The following is a 16,113-nucleotide window of genomic DNA, read 5'->3' as shown; positions in this document are numbered from 1 at the left end:
CATACACATTGAACATGCAACAAATAATGCTTTGTGTTTAATCCATTTAGTTATCGTGGGTTTCTACGGCATAATGACCTTTTTAAAAAGAATAAATTGCTTCGGTAATCGATTATCAAGCCATTTGTAAAACGTTTTAACTTTTAAAAATGGAGACATGGTATGTATTTGAAATCGGTTTATTCAGTGGCAGTCACATTTTACAGCACGATCTTAAAAAGTATGACAGTTTCATTGAATGAAATATATTGTTTAATTCTATGGCTTTATGGAACTATTGAAATGAAAGAATTCCCTTGAGCTGCTATCATTTACAAATACATTGCTTATGTCATGCTACTAAAATATGCCATTTAGCGCATAAATATTCCGAAACAGAAACTTAAATTTTTGTCATAGTCTTCAATGATGAAAATCAAAGCAACAGTTAAGGATTTAAGTAGGAAATTTCAAAGATGTTAATAAAAAAATTCTTTGACCGCTTCATATGACATCATAAGTTTTACTTATATTTGCTCTCATAAAATGGGTAGGAAGTTAAATTACTAATAAAGTAAAAAGATATTGTTTTCCATGACACAAGATTTGATATTTCACTTGTAGCTGACCCTCACTTGTTGCATCCTGTGTTTAAGCTACTCGCCCACAGTTTGAGTGAAATTTTGCAACATGTTCATTTCCATCAATTTTGGCATAGAATGTATATATCACAGTGAAAAAAGTGGATGAAAAAAAAGTTAGATATTGCTAAAAATACAAGAAGAATGTAAATTTTCTGCACTATTTCAAAAGCGTTGCAACGGTTTACTACCTTCTGCACAATGTTTTGGGTTATTTATAAGAATATCTTTCAAATCTGTCAATAAGTTTGTACCACTAGTCACTTTCAGAAACTCACTTTTTATGGATTGTTGAGAGAAATTACTTTCGCCTGAAATTTGTGGGTTAGTCCCTTTAAATGAACGGACTAACACTAAAAGAATAAATATCCCTCATTATCATGAATTTCAATTTTAGACTTGACAGTTGGAGTCTTTCATGTCACAGTAGATATTGCCGAACGTTGCCTTGTTGAATGGTATGGGGGACCTGCGCTCTGCAAAATTGTCAGATTCCTTCAGGTAAAGTATATTATCCCGATGTACAAGGAATTATTACAATTGAAAAGGTAGTATATTGAAATTGCTATTACGTTTCCATTTGTGTGTTTGATGTTCATATGCCTACATATTTACGTATAAAGTATAACTTCTTATATTGAATGAATTAAAGAAATGCGTCGCCAAACATTGACTTTGTGATCTTAATTCATTAACGCTGCTATTGAGCGGCGGTAGATTTGTTTAAAGACTATGTTTTCCATATATATTTTTGCAATTGGACTGAATCAGGCATTTGAAATGAGATTTGGAAAGCACACAATGTCATGCGTCATCTATCCCTCATGCCCTTACGTTTGTAATAATTACCCTGTACTATAGGCAGAGGAATCACTTGCTTCATTTTAAAATAGTTACATTATGTATTTGATTAAAGGTAAATTAACCATTCACATAAATCAATGCTTCAATCAAGACAAAATAGAAGGGGAGCGGTGGTCTCGTAGTTACCACGTTTGCCTCTCAACCCAGGACTTGCGAGTTGAAGCCCCATTTGATTCAGGACCACATCGTTTCATATGAAACCAGTGCCGGTGTTCCAGGAAGCGGACTCGAGAGTGATTCAAATAAGCTTGAAGCATTCATAACCACAAATCTAATTTAAAAACATATTAGTATAACCTAAGTAAGACAGAAGTAACGGATAACTGATTTATTCAGTGATAGAAGATTGTATTATTGTAGTAACATCATGGAGAGTGTAGTGTTTTATACAAAAAAGAACATGCTCTAGATAAATTATAAATTAGGTAATGATATCAAGTTAATAAATCGGTGTACTCTTTATCTTTGAATACTTATCTCGAGTGTTTAAAGCGTGACATTTTTGGTAAATTCTTGTTTTAAAGGCTGGCAAGAGTTTTAGCAATAGTTGCAAGCCTGGAGGTCAAAGGTCAGTTCTGCACTTGATTTGTTTCACTTACGCTGTATAGTACACAAACAAACTTGTTTCCTTGACAGGTGCTGGTGGTGTATGCTTCAACATTCATGATAGTGTCATTAAGCATTGATAGAGTGGATGCTATCGCTAGACCAATGAACTTTACTAGAAAAGGTATGACGACTTTTAACCCTAGATCGTTTACAAAGGGTAAATTTCACAAAGTTTCGTAATAACATTTGCAAATTGTCAGCAGTGATGAAGACGGGGATAGAAACACAGCTGTGTTTCTGTGTATCGGCCTTACCCCCGATGTGTAGATATTACAAAAGTTCTTAATCTAAATATTGGTATATCGTAGTTTATTTTTTCTTAACAGAATATTATACAGTTGAGTCATTGTCTTTGGGAAAATGGTATCGACATTCAAAAGAATACTCTTTTTTCTTTGGGTTGACATTCAAATTAGTTTCAGGCATTTTGGGAGCTTTTCTGACTTGTTATATATATACTTGGTTATATCTTGTATTTACATATTGTGTTGTATAATTGAAAACTTAGACATAAAATAAGATTTTAATCTTGAACAATATTACAAATGTTATGGTATACCAAAGAAAAAACAACTTTCCTTCTGTCATTAATCAAAACGATCCCTTATTTGGAATAATCCTTAATTTCAGTTACAGTTGTGCCATTTTTAAGGGACTTTGCTTGCCAATGGTTGTTGATGTTGGTGTTTCAACTTGTTTACTGATTGTTTTCATAGATTATAAGACAATCAAAGTAACCTTATTTTTCCACATGCCATTTATTCAACAACAAGAAAGCTCAAAAATACGATTGAATATGTATATTATAGACATAATAATGGGTATCAGCTGCATTGACAGATATTTAAATCAAGATGTTTTATTTACTTCATTTATTCAACACAAAGATAGTATTTTTTCCTCTGCAAAGTAAAGTCTGTTGCAGATGAGTTTGGTTTAATATTATCAATTCGTGAATTATATAACATGCAAAGCACATTTAGGTTATGTCTAGCCACTGAAATAAATTTAAATGCAGATATGTGATAAAAAAATCTTCTGTATTCTAGACAAATAACAACGACAATGTTTTACAAAACTTTCAGACAAAACTACCTCTACGTCTCGTTAGGAAATATTTATGTTTTAAATAGGAAAGTCAAGCAGATTTTTTCTGCTATATTTCATGTTTAGTTGCAGTAATCTGAGCAGTTTTATGTCAATATTCTTTATTAATTTATAACTAATTTAAGTAGAAACCGCTGTAAGGAGTGGGCAGTTGGAGGAAATAACAGACAAGGTCCTCTAAATATTGTGTGGCCATCCTATCCTTGCATCAGAGTTAAAATAACGGGAATTGCATTTTTAACAACGAACGGCGAATGTATTAATAACACCACTGATTATCAGCGCGGAAAGACTTGCAGAAGTAGCTACGCTGCTCCTGTTACGATTTTCTACGAACAATATAGTTTAAGACAATGCCGGAAATCAAAAACGACAACCACATAATGAACCATCTCAAAATTACAAAAACGGCAGACAAGCTATTAGTCTAGTGAGTTCTTTGACACTTTTGTTATTACTTTTGGACAAATATCAATAGAACTACGTAAATTCAGTTTTGATGTCTCATTATTTTTGATATGAGAAGACTTGCGTTTCGAACTACGGAATCGGACATTTGTATTGCATTGCATGTTGCCAGTATCTGGAGAACTTACTAATATTTAATCTCTTAATATATACATTCATGTTATGTTTCGTAACGTAAAAAAAAAACAAAAAAAACTTTTGAATGGTCTTTTCCGCGAGACTGCACGCACGAGCGGACGTCATTCACAAAAAGTGAACAAAATGCCGTCGTTCGAAAAAAACTTTTGAAATTAGACATAACAGTCCAAAATGGACATTAAGTTATAGCTAAACCTCTTTTTTTCTGACGTTAAACATCAAATTGAATTTAATCGGTATGACTTTATGAGTTTTTCTTGGATTTTAGGATATTTTTACTATATTTCTCTCGGAAGGCAAATAATATTTTTACATGGGCGGTCTTTTGAATATTGTATCGAGAATTTGATAAGATCGATATCCTCCCCTTTATTTTGATTTTCTGATTACTCATTGAAAGTAAACCACTTCTTACTGAAGCAACCTACTGTAAAAATGTAAATATAAGCATTGAAGGGTGTTTGTGATATGTTTAGACGGGTATTGGACTTTTTTCTAAATCATCCAAGAAACTCTTGCGCGATTCATGAATATGCATGAAGTCTCAATGTGATATAGACCTGTCTAAACGCACAAACAATAGCATTTAAATTATTTAATTCTTTAAATTTCGCACTTACATGATATCTTATCAAGCAAATAAATGTTACTTATCTAAACTTCTTAAATGCATTTATTTTGCTTTGTTGCATTCTGTACTTCCAGAGATCGGACCCCCTTATCAAATGTCATAACAGCAGTCTTCAAATATGATCTGGTGACTGTAAAAGAAAAAAAAACTCCTTTCTAAATAGGCTCAGTATTGTTGCATTTTCTGGTCTTTTGGGATCTAGACGCATATCAATTTTACAGTTATAGAATTCTACTTAAGCCAGTGCTAGAGGAAGCCTGAGGAGTGTTGCACATTTCATTACTTCTCATGAAGAAATTCGGTCAAACCGAGTCCCCTATTAGTTACTTAGTTACGTTCTATGCTTCCAACATTCTCGCATACCAGAGGTCTACCGTGGTTCCCCGGATGAACCTCTGGCACAATTCGCCGATATTTATGGTTTGGTTACAATACAGGTAAAACGTTTCAGCCAATCAGCGTCGTTTCGCGACAAATCGTAGCGAACCAATCAAAATCGTCCGTGAAAAGCGTGATCGCGTCCTTCCCATATTATCGAGGGAATACGATGTCCATTTACGACGAATATTATTATTTCTTGATGTAAATCTCTTAACGTCGAATTACAGGAATAAATCTTTATTTATCGCAATCATGGAATACAGCCTTTATCCATCGTAAGCAAGTATCTTGTTTACATATTTTTTGAAGTTTCAATTCGGAGTTCCAAATAATGGCGAACAATGATTGGCTGAAACCACTCCCGATAGTAATTACGAGTGCGCATGCTCACCAAACGATGGAAATAAATCAGAGGTTCGTCTCGGGATTTTGACGAACCTCTGATGGATGAGAATGTGCTTCCAAAGGATATCTTCGTTTTGATTTTATTCATTGAATCACCTTAACACCGACTTAATCGAATTGCATTATCATAAATAGCATTAAATTGAATTTATGATAAGTTTTGTTAAATAGAATCAGATATATTTTACTAAAACGGGACGAAAAACAAAAAAATAGTGAATAGTTTCAAAGCTAACAAATGTTTGAATAACTGTAACTCAGATCAATGGGATCTAAATAATATGCATATATAACAATGCCAAACACACTACTAAAGGTGAAATGTCAGTGTAATCTAAATTTAAGGCAATAAATGGAAGAGAGGTGTTTACTAATTAAAAAAAATGAATCAGTTGATTTTAGCAGAACTTAAAAAGAATAAGACGTAAATAATAAAAGATATAGATATCATAAATCATTAATAAAATGATAGACTGCTTTGGATGATAGCTAGGCAGATATTGTAATAGTCTTTTGAAAGTGATCTACCTTGTAATCTTAAATATTGCATTGAATGGTTCTTTTATTTCATAACATAAATATATTTAGTGGATTTATATACTGCTTTGTTTGTTATACCATTTGTAAATAAAATCATCAGGTTTTCATACTGATCGGCGATGTGTTATTAAGTTTTGAAAATGTTGCTTTGTTGAGTGTTTTTGTGCCCCTTCTCCCCCTTATTCTTTTTTTTGGAAGGGGGGGGGTGGGGGGGGGGGGGGCACATAGACTTGTCTTTGTTGGTCCGTCTGTTCGTCCATCCGTCCGTCCGAATTTGTGTCATGCATATTTTGAAAAAAAGTATTTCAACCTCAAAGGATTGTTATTTAGCGTGTGATCAGGTTGTACACCTGGTGTTTTAATTGGGACTACATATAGCCAGACCAGAGTTATAACCCGTGACTTAGCCAAAAATATGCATACAGTGACAGGAGTGGGGACACCAGTGTCCTATTGAAACACATCTAGCATTATTGTAACATGGATGTTTATAATTGTCTTTAGCGACTACTGTGAGAGCTCTAGTAAATACAGCCTGGATTGCATCTGGTGTGCTGTCAGTACCATCATTTCTGCTGTTTGATACATATGATCATACCAGCGGAAAGCAGTACTGCATCATGAATTTACACGAAACTTGGCACTGGCAGGTAGTACCATTTTATTAAAGACTGCTATTATTCTGTTAGATATAATTGCAAACAACAATAAAATATGTTTCAAGTATAAACTCGATTAAACATTTTCCTGATTTTCACTGAAAACTTGGTCAATAAAAAAGTGACGATCTTAATGAATTTCAGTTAATTTACCATGCTTATTTCTGGAATATAAAGTCTTTATTTCAACATTTTAGCGCCTTAGTGCGTCTAGTGAGATTTTCATCATGGTCTACATTACATACGCCTTTTAGCAGACGTGTTATTTTGACTATTTTTTTTATTTCAGCTCTATACAACACTTGTAGCATTAACAGCCTTTATTATCCCTGCCCTTATTATCATCGTATGCTATGGTATCATTATTTTCGTCATCTGGGACAAAGGGCGTGGCTTCCATAATGCTTTCAATGCTTCCACGTGTCGAAATAGTAAGTATATGTAACTTGAACTGAGATTCTTAGATAGTTTCTGCTGAGTATTTTAACAACCATGCTTATAATATTGCTAGGATTGAGTATATGATGCAATTTACAAGTTAACATAGAAATGGAAGATGAAAGATTCACTTTTAAAGACGTAATTTTGTTGAAGTTTTTTAATCAAAACATTATGCCTATTTTATATCAGATTAAGATTGATTTTATTGTTTTTTTTATTGAGTTTAAAGTCATATCGACATTTTTATGTTGGAGGAAGATCCGAGGAGATCTCCTTGGCATTTTTATAGACAGAAATGGGTGCCATGGCAGAACCACAAGCCTTTCGTAAGGCAATATGCATGGTCTTCTTACACACTGACACCAGACCAGAACAAAATGACATTGTACATGTTATAACCTACCTATTCTATCAGAACCCTGGTCGTGAAGGGGAAAATATACTAACCAATTGCAATCGCGCATTTCTCACCTACAATGCGCTGTAAATGGGTTTTAACGATATTGAACTAGTGGTAATTTATCATACATCGTGCTGCAGGCACTTATCACAGAGACACTTCATGTAGATTATATTTTTATCAATGACGCAAAAAAAACTCCCTAATGTCTAGATAACAAAATTATTCTGATTGGCTGATACGGAAATGTATGTCAATCGTCGTATAAAAATGTGTACCGATATATGATTTCAAATTCAAAATCATTTTTAAGAATACTTTCATTCATCATTTCGAGTTCCATTGTATAGCTGTTAAAATTTATAATATTCTGTAATTTGTTTGTTTACATTTCGCCTAACATGTGCAGATGGCCGTGTCGTCTAGAACAGAAGTGCATTAGGGAAGTTTATCAAAGAACGTTTGCGAAAGCATAAAATATGCGGAGTGTATCTACGATTTGAGACAATGTGACTAGTGCACGATAGAAGATAAATTACCACTTGTTCAATATGCATTGTACTCTTTTACCGAACTGCGGGGTTCAGGTGAGAAATGCGCGATTGAAAAGGGTTAGTACATTTTCCCTTTTATGACCATGATTCTAACAGTATACCTAGGTGTAGGGTATAACATGTACAGTGTTTTTATTTCTTTCTGGTCTGGTGCCAGTGTCCTTACAGGGACACATTCAAAACTAAATGTGAGGTTTCGAACCAACAGCGGTGAGGGGAAAGTAAATCGAAGTCAGTGACATAATCCACTTGGCCACAGAGGTCATTAATATCTATAAGTAAAAAAAAAAAGAGTAAAATTTGTAATTTACAAAAGTATAAATCCTTCTGCTTATGAGCTAAAAGACATACACGTCGCGCATTCAAGAATTGATAAAACTATCCTTAAACAATAAATGTTTCATATAGCATGACATGACTCTTCTGCATCATTTGAAACATTAAAATCCCAGAGAAGCACACTATAACACTATATGTAACACCAGATCAATGTTTAGTCGGTTCGCTGCATGCACTTTCTTTGAAAGATAATTTGGTGATGATGGAATCTAAATCCTATCAATACATCTCTTTCTTTGTTCTCTATTTATAAATCGTTCTAAATCACATCTTTTTTATACGAGTGTCTTAACCCTTACCCTGCTTAATTTCTATAATGAACTTGTCAATCTGTAAAAAAGCGTGCACATAAAAAAGATACTGACTGGCAAACAGTGCAGGTCATGGTCGCAAAGGCAGAATTAATCGTGACCAGCATGTTAAGAGTTAAAATTACATAAAATTTGAATTAATATTACTTACTTACTCTCGTTAAGTTGCCTAAGAGTAACGAGTATTTCTCACGCAATTACCGGAAATTCAAACTCTACAAGAGAGAACTTTACCAAATGGTTGTATTAAAGTATTTAAATATTGTAAATAGACCACTGTATTGATGATCTTAAAGAGGATACATTTATGTTACTCTGTAATACGTTATATCTTCATGGTATAGTTTATGTTTTGCATATGTTCTAGTATCTGTTTCCGTGTGACTTTCTGCAGTATTTGGTACTTCTTTTCGATGTCTGTTCGTTCCTTTTACAGTAACTGTTGTGAACTATCTGTTTAGAACGTCTTGTTTTGTTATTGTGTATACCATTTCTTTTAAGAGAGAAAAATAACGCAACAAATCATTATTCTAGCTTCAAGTTATAGTTTTCAACTTCTCTGTTCTTATGGACAGTTGCATGTTATACACGCGAAGCTGACAGTTACCGATTTAGGTCACGAATATCTCTATTCTTATTAAAACGAGATATTCTGTTGTTGTTTTTCTGAGGCATTTCATGTGCACCTCACTCCTTATGACAAAAGCATTTACAGCTTGCTGAGACTTGGCACTCTTATACGTGTATAAACTTCGTAAATGTATCTCTTGCTGGGGATTAAAGGGTACAGAGGCGGAAGTGTTAAAGTACAGAGGTGGAAGGATACAGAAGTTGAAGGGTACAAAGGTGAAAGGGTTCAGAGGTGAATGGGTACAGGAATGGAAGGGAAGAGAGGTGTAAGGGTACAGAAGCGGAAGAGTTCAGAGGTGGACATGTATAGAGGCGTAAATACAGAGTTAATGTTCAGAGTGTAAGAAGTGAATTCAGAGGTTGAATAATGAAGGTGAAGGTTCATAGGTGTAAGGTACAGAGTGAAGTAAGAGGTTAAAGGTCGAGGTTGAAGTACAGAGGTGTAAGGGTACAGAGGTTGAAGGATACAGAGGTGTAAGGGTTCAGAGGTGTTGAAGTACAGAGGTGTAAGGGTACAGAGGTTGAAGGATACAGAGGTGTAAGGGTTCAGAGGTGTAAAAGTACAGAGAGGTGAAAATGTACAGAGGTGTAAAGGTACAGAGGTGGAAGGAAATAGAGATGTAAGGGTGCGAAGGTATAAAAGTAAAGAAAAATTAGATGTCAAAGGCTTAAGAGGTGGAATGATACAGAGATGTAAGGGGTCAGAGGTGTAAGGTTACGGAAGTGTAAGGGTACAGAGGAGGGAGGATGCAGAGGTTTAATTCAAAAGATTTTGAGTGAATAACAGATATGTACAAAAGTGAAAACTATTATCGAAAGTTTGGTTTCATGTTTCTTTGTACTAGTATTCTAAATCATCCCCCCATAAACGCAAACAAATGGTTTCACATTGATAATATCTATAAATTCCATTCCAAGTGGCAATATAATTTAGACGTTATTTCACGGGTCTGAACATATTGAATTACTTTTCCTTTTCCGTAACAAGGTTTTTCCCTGACCTATCTTTAACCTTTACCCTACTAAATTTCTAAAATGGACTGATCTATCATTCAAATTTGGCTGTACCACTTATTATTCAAAGGGTGTTCACTGAAAATTTACTTACTGAATACCGAACAGTGCAGACCATGGTCAGCCTGCGCGGAATGGATATCTTAGCCAATATAGAAGCAATATTTCCATTAAAATGTTCGGTGAAATTTTTTACACAAATGTTGTGATTTGCCTGAAGTTTTTTTTACATTGTCAACAACAAACGGATATTTAGGTCATAAAATGACATTACTAAAATTAAATAAGATCTTTCTTTCATCCTCGGAAACCAATAAAATGATGTGTAATTTATATCTTGATCTTGCAAATTTAAAGGCCGCAATTTACGAAAAAAACTTTTACGCTTTGATGTATCAAACAGTGGTCCATTTATGGTATATTATGCAAGAAGATTCTTAGCACCTCTAACAAAAAATTCAGGTATCATTAACTATTCAGATGTGATGTGTACTTTTTTTTCTATAAAGTCTAAAAGCAAAATCAGCAAACCTTGTACAGTGAACAACGTAAAGAAATATCAGCGTTATTGACATTTGCTTAACTTATCAATAACTAGGAGAATACATTTCATGAAACCGTTTACAGAGACGGAATAGCTAACAAGACTTTATTATCACTCCAAAAGTGGAAGATAAAAGACTTTTCTTGCTTATTTCAATCAAATTTTCCTAATTTGCGGTCATTACTACCTGCCAGATATAGGATTCGGAATACAGTTACCATGGTAACAGCTTAATATTTACAACCGTATGAAAGAAGCAAAGCGAAAAATTGATAATGACATATTGAAAACGCATTCATCTCAGAGAAGCCTTTTTTTCTTGATCGCAAAGTTCATATTTGAGAAATTGCATGTTTTATGACGCGCAATATTGCGTAATTAATCGAAAAATTTATATTTGTAAATGTGTTATGAAATATCACAATTATTTACTCAGATAAATCTTATTCACACGCTTTTGATTTGGATGTACAAAAGCATGCTGTAAGAAAACAGATCAGCCCGAAGAACAAACAAAATTATATTTGCAAAACTGGGAACACTTCTTGTGCCTTATTCGAATTGATTTAATTCAGTCGTAAAACATTTGTAGCTCAGCTTTTGACGAAATGATCTGCACATGAACAGTACAAAGATCACACGGTTTATTCAACCCGCCCGCTTAGCTAAGTAGGGAGAGCGCAGATCTACGGATCGCGGGGTCGCGAGTTCGATTCCCGGGCGGGCCGAATGTTCTCCATGACGATTTGATAAAATACATTGTGTCTGAAATAATAGTTACTTGCGGAGAACAAGTTTTTACTGGTACAGAATCCAGGAACACAGGTTAGGTTAACTGCCCGCCGTTACATATTAACTGAAATACTGTTGAAATCGCCGTTAAACCCAAAACAAAGAAACAAATATAGTTTATTCGACATCAGTGTGTTAGTTTGCGGAAAAGTGGAAAGCTTTTTATGGAACAGATATTTAACAAATGTTTATACAGTTACAAAGTGAAAACTGCAGCCTGAAACTGTGGATATTTTAGATATCCCGATAAGGAAAAGCCGTACAAATATCAACATATGTTAAAGAAATGAACTTATTTCTTTCTTCGAAGAAAAGTCATGTAACATGTTTAATGCTAGATACTGTTTCCCTTCATCTTTAGGGTTCAAATGTTTGAATATTCATTTATATATTTGAATTGATTCTGTTATTAATAATATAAATAATAAGTAGCTATCTATCAAACATTAACAAACTCCGTGGACTAAAAATTGGAATGCATGAGATGTCTGTGCTTGTATGTACATAGCCTACTATGTTCTTGATGTGTAATCAAAAGGATTATAGTAATTTCTTCTTATTTTAACGGAATGACAGAACTGATCTTTTAAAGTAAAAATCCAGCTAAAATAGATGTGTTTGTGTGTGTGTGTGAAAAGGATGGAGGAAATTATAGCTTTTAACCCAATACACCAAACTCTTCCTGTTACAAGTACGAAATAATAGCTTTCCAAATATGACTTCTCTTATTTTGACTGGGGCAGTCTTTTTAAAAAAAGTCGAACAGAACGCAGGAGTTGCTTCCCTTCAACTTCAGAAATCTCTACCTATAGGTAAGGGAGATCATTGCGTGGAAGATTGAAGAAAAGAATTATTATCTTATTAGTCCGATTTCTTTATTTTTAAAGCATCAGCTTCAAATACTTATGCGGCATTATCGTTAATTTAACACATTTTAAAGCACAGCAACCGAAAATTGCTTTTATAAAACATTCACCAAAAACACAGTTTGTGCAGTACGATGCGCATATGACCAACTTTAAGTGTTGCTGATGATAATTATATACTTCTTTAAACTAAGTTAGCAGTCTTCCTTGTTTTCGTACCATGCATAAAATTCGGAATTCTGGATACACTTAAGAACATATCAACACAAAACATTTCAAATCTATATTAAGAGACAATGAAACAAACATCTTCATAGTGTGACAGGAAAGGCCGTACCGGCGACAGTAACCATCAGAACAAATCAACACCCTTTACAATATTTACAAATTTATTTACAAAAGATGATTATTAACAATAAATAGATGATATGAAAAAAAAAAACTGATTATAAGAAAGAAAAAAAAAGAAAGTTCAGTATCTCTAGATACAAAAGTTCTTATAGTTCCATTCTAATCTGACGTGACACAGGTCTTTAATTTAATTGTGAACTTTAAGTAGCACAAACAATATATGACAACATATCTTCTAGTCCCTTTAAACCGTGAATACGTTGATTCCGTATTGGCTTCCTATGGTGGTAGGTGATTGCATCCCTGAGCTGACTTCAGAGGATAACAAAAATCATCGTCTTTGCGGTTTACGGCACAACCATGGGACGAAAGCTCTGCGCTGGGAATATCACATCCAGGCGAGTGAAGACAAGTGAACCTCGGGCATTGTACTTCCGGGTTATGACATCACCAGGTAAAATTGTCTGGCGGAAGAAGCTAAAATATATAACATATGGTAAGCACCATAGCAAAACAAATAAGTCAGGGCATAAAACTGCTTCTTTGGGTACACCATACCTCCGTAGGCTCCCATAAATAATACGTGCTACTTATACAAAATATATGTGCTACTAAGTTCATACGTCAAGTTATTAAAATACGTCACTAATTACTTCCATTATTACAAAAATTACTTACTTAAAAGACTTAAGTTAAAGTATGAAATGATATGAAAAGTATATGATGAAACATTATAGATACGGACATGATAAACTGCAGCTATTATTTACAACTACAAATTAACAAAATTCAATATAAATCAAACGTTATATGATAGTTGGCATCCATATAATATCTAATGCCATACACTACAACGGACATTAATTAGATGTGCTATAGACTGGCACACAATTACAAATTACAATAATATATTACATACATGGTACTAGACTTGCCATATAGATTTAAACATAACAATACAATGCAGTAATGGCGTTCCATAATTAACAAAATGTTTGACATAAGTTTTTGAAACAGTGCTTTACAATTATCACGATACAAATTTCAGTATAAATCTAACATCTTATATAAACGAAACGTTTAGACTCCTCTTTCTAAATAATTTACAAAAGTCTGAAAAATTTAATAAATTATCCTGACATACCGAAACTAGCCAAAATCACATGCCGAAAAGTAAATGTTACAGAATTCTGTAGAATGAACAAAAATTTACCAAATAAAAATCGTAATGCGAAAATCATACAAAAATCTAACAAATAAATTTCTTACCTCGATCGAGCATAAATTTCTAGCAAGAAAATAATTCAGACATAGATTCGTCTATAATGTCGGAAGGTGGTGTGCGCAAGGCATATCTAGTCCAGTCTATTTAAAGGGTAATGTCCCGCCAAATACTAAATTTCATGGGATTCACGGCTAAGCCGTGAGCTATGACTATTGTCATTTTCAAGGGATCCACGATATAGCCGGGAAATCTGACTATTTTGGCGCGAATTGAAATTGACAATTTGAGGCCCATTATAGTGGTTTTGGGGATAAAAACACGAATTACTGAAGTTTATAAAATATCAACTTTCTTATTACTGAACAGAATTTAATGAAATTTATATGAAAATTTAAGTTATGAAATACAGAAAAACATGAGAGGTATTTTATGCGTGAAATCTGACATTTACCTCAATAACTCAAAAATTTACAAAAAGATGATGCAATACCTGCATTTACACTACAGATAAAATAAGGCCCGTATGTCAATTTGTGACACATAGGCGTAAGGCTGACTAACTATTATGAAAAGTGTAAGCAATTCCAAACCTGATTAATATCCAAATAATATGTTTATGGTACTGTTCGTGTATTTACTTGGACTGTGGCTCACTGAAGACCTGGAGCGCCTGTGATAAATTACAGACTCCGGTATATACCGGATTCAAGCTATTTGAATAAAAGTATCTTTAGTGTATATATTTTGTAACTATGGTCTTATACTAACCCTAAGCTTTAGTCTGTATATTATACATTTTGTACACTTAATGCGTGCGGACATGCAACTATTTCTATATTTTTGCCTGCGCTCCAATTGGTAATCACCTCCGGACATGCGCAGAAGACCGCTCCAGGACTGCAATGAGCAACATCGATTTACTTCCAGAGCATTTTTTGTTTGTTTTTGTAGCACCTTCGAATAATGATCACTGCTATAAGTTTGAAAGCGTGCAAGGTTGCAGAAGACTGGATCTAGGTAATCCGTCGTTAAATGTATGAGCTTTGTGTTTTGCAATTTGTCACCCCTATGTGACTGTGAATAAAACAATTCAAATACATCTAATTTCAATCAAGAACAAAATAAATTAACACAAAATAAGAAAACTTAGGACAAAGTTATATTTAATATTTATTACAAGGGCTTTTTCCATTTAATGCTTGATACTATCTAATACCCATGTAATTTTTAGGCATGATTATTGATAACAATTAATGATGAAATATTATCCAATTTGTTTATGTATTAAAGCTGCACAAACTTCATCATTGGTTTTAATAGTAATGCACAAAGAACATGTTAAAGTTGCGAGAGATTCACAAATAAGTGTAATTTGCATACTTTTTTTTTCCTACGAAAACATTGCATTATCTAAATGACTGTTTATAATGAACGGGACGTTTCTTGTACATATGAATGTTTCTTCATTTAGTATCTGGCCAATGTTTAGACTGGGCATTTATTCAGACAACTTACGTCTGTTTCCTTTCGGCAAATTGACAAAGACTTATCAGAAACATAACAACGCTACTCAGATGTTTCAGCGCCAAATAAGAGGGTTGTTTATGCAATTAATGCAAAGATATTTGACATCTTTTGTATGAGCATGCATAATTTTTTTCAACGTTCTCCCTTGTAGCTAGTGCTGTACAAAACAATAGCAACACATTTATTATAAAATACATGTTACTGGATACCTCTAACATTTTGGTGTTCATTGCTATGTTCCTTGTACAATTCAAGTTAATTGATACCTGTGGCATGAAGATACTTATTGCTGACTTCTCTGATTTCTACCAAGAAGGTCTTAATTTTTCTTTCTTTTGCTTTACAATTTATGCGATTGACTAACTGTATAAGAATAATATGTAATTCTGCTTGTCCCTTTTTCTTTGACCCTTTGATGTTGTCACTTATTGAATGACACATTGTGTTATATATCTCTTGTTGCTTTCAGATTTAATTTCTGAACAATATAAACTTACCTGTATTTATGTTTTTAATACAGTTAAATTATTTGCTTATGGTTGATAAACTCACTTTAAAGGCTGCTCGTTTACATTTACAAGAGGAATTTAACTCTGCCCTAATGCCTATAGGTGTTGATGATCTGGGTCATTTTATCTCTATAGTCTATACACAATCTGCAATGCTGACAGTGTTGTCGCACAGACACATTTAAGAT

At 33.7% G+C, this 16,113-nt stretch overlaps 1 protein-coding gene across 2 annotated transcripts in view; it reads left to right on the top strand.

The window, feature by feature from the left end:
• Nucleotides 1–16,113, top strand: part of LOC123538059 (cardioacceleratory peptide receptor-like) — a 53,615-nt gene that overhangs the window by 32,378 nt on the left and 5,124 nt on the right. The window contains exons 3-7 of one of the 2 annotated variants that reach the window (XM_045322022.2): nucleotides 1,018–1,121; nucleotides 2,121–2,214; nucleotides 6,268–6,413; nucleotides 6,712–6,853; nucleotides 14,841–14,906. In XM_045322022.2, coding sequence (XP_045177957.1) covers nucleotides 1,018–1,121; nucleotides 2,121–2,214; nucleotides 6,268–6,413; nucleotides 6,712–6,853; nucleotides 14,841–14,906 — 552 coding nt within the window. The remainder of the gene's footprint in view (nucleotides 1–1,017; nucleotides 1,122–2,120; nucleotides 2,215–6,267; nucleotides 6,414–6,711; nucleotides 6,854–14,840; nucleotides 14,907–16,113) is intronic. The other variant, XM_053529997.1, reaches the window with a different exon arrangement.

Source organism: Mercenaria mercenaria, chromosome 18 (genome assembly GCF_021730395.1).
Source record: "Mercenaria mercenaria strain notata chromosome 18, MADL_Memer_1, whole genome shotgun sequence".
Lineage (NCBI taxonomy): Eukaryota > Metazoa > Mollusca > Bivalvia > Venerida > Veneridae > Mercenaria > Mercenaria mercenaria.
The sequence above is the reverse complement of the archived record's forward strand: the minus strand, read 5'-3'. Positions and strand labels throughout refer to the sequence as shown.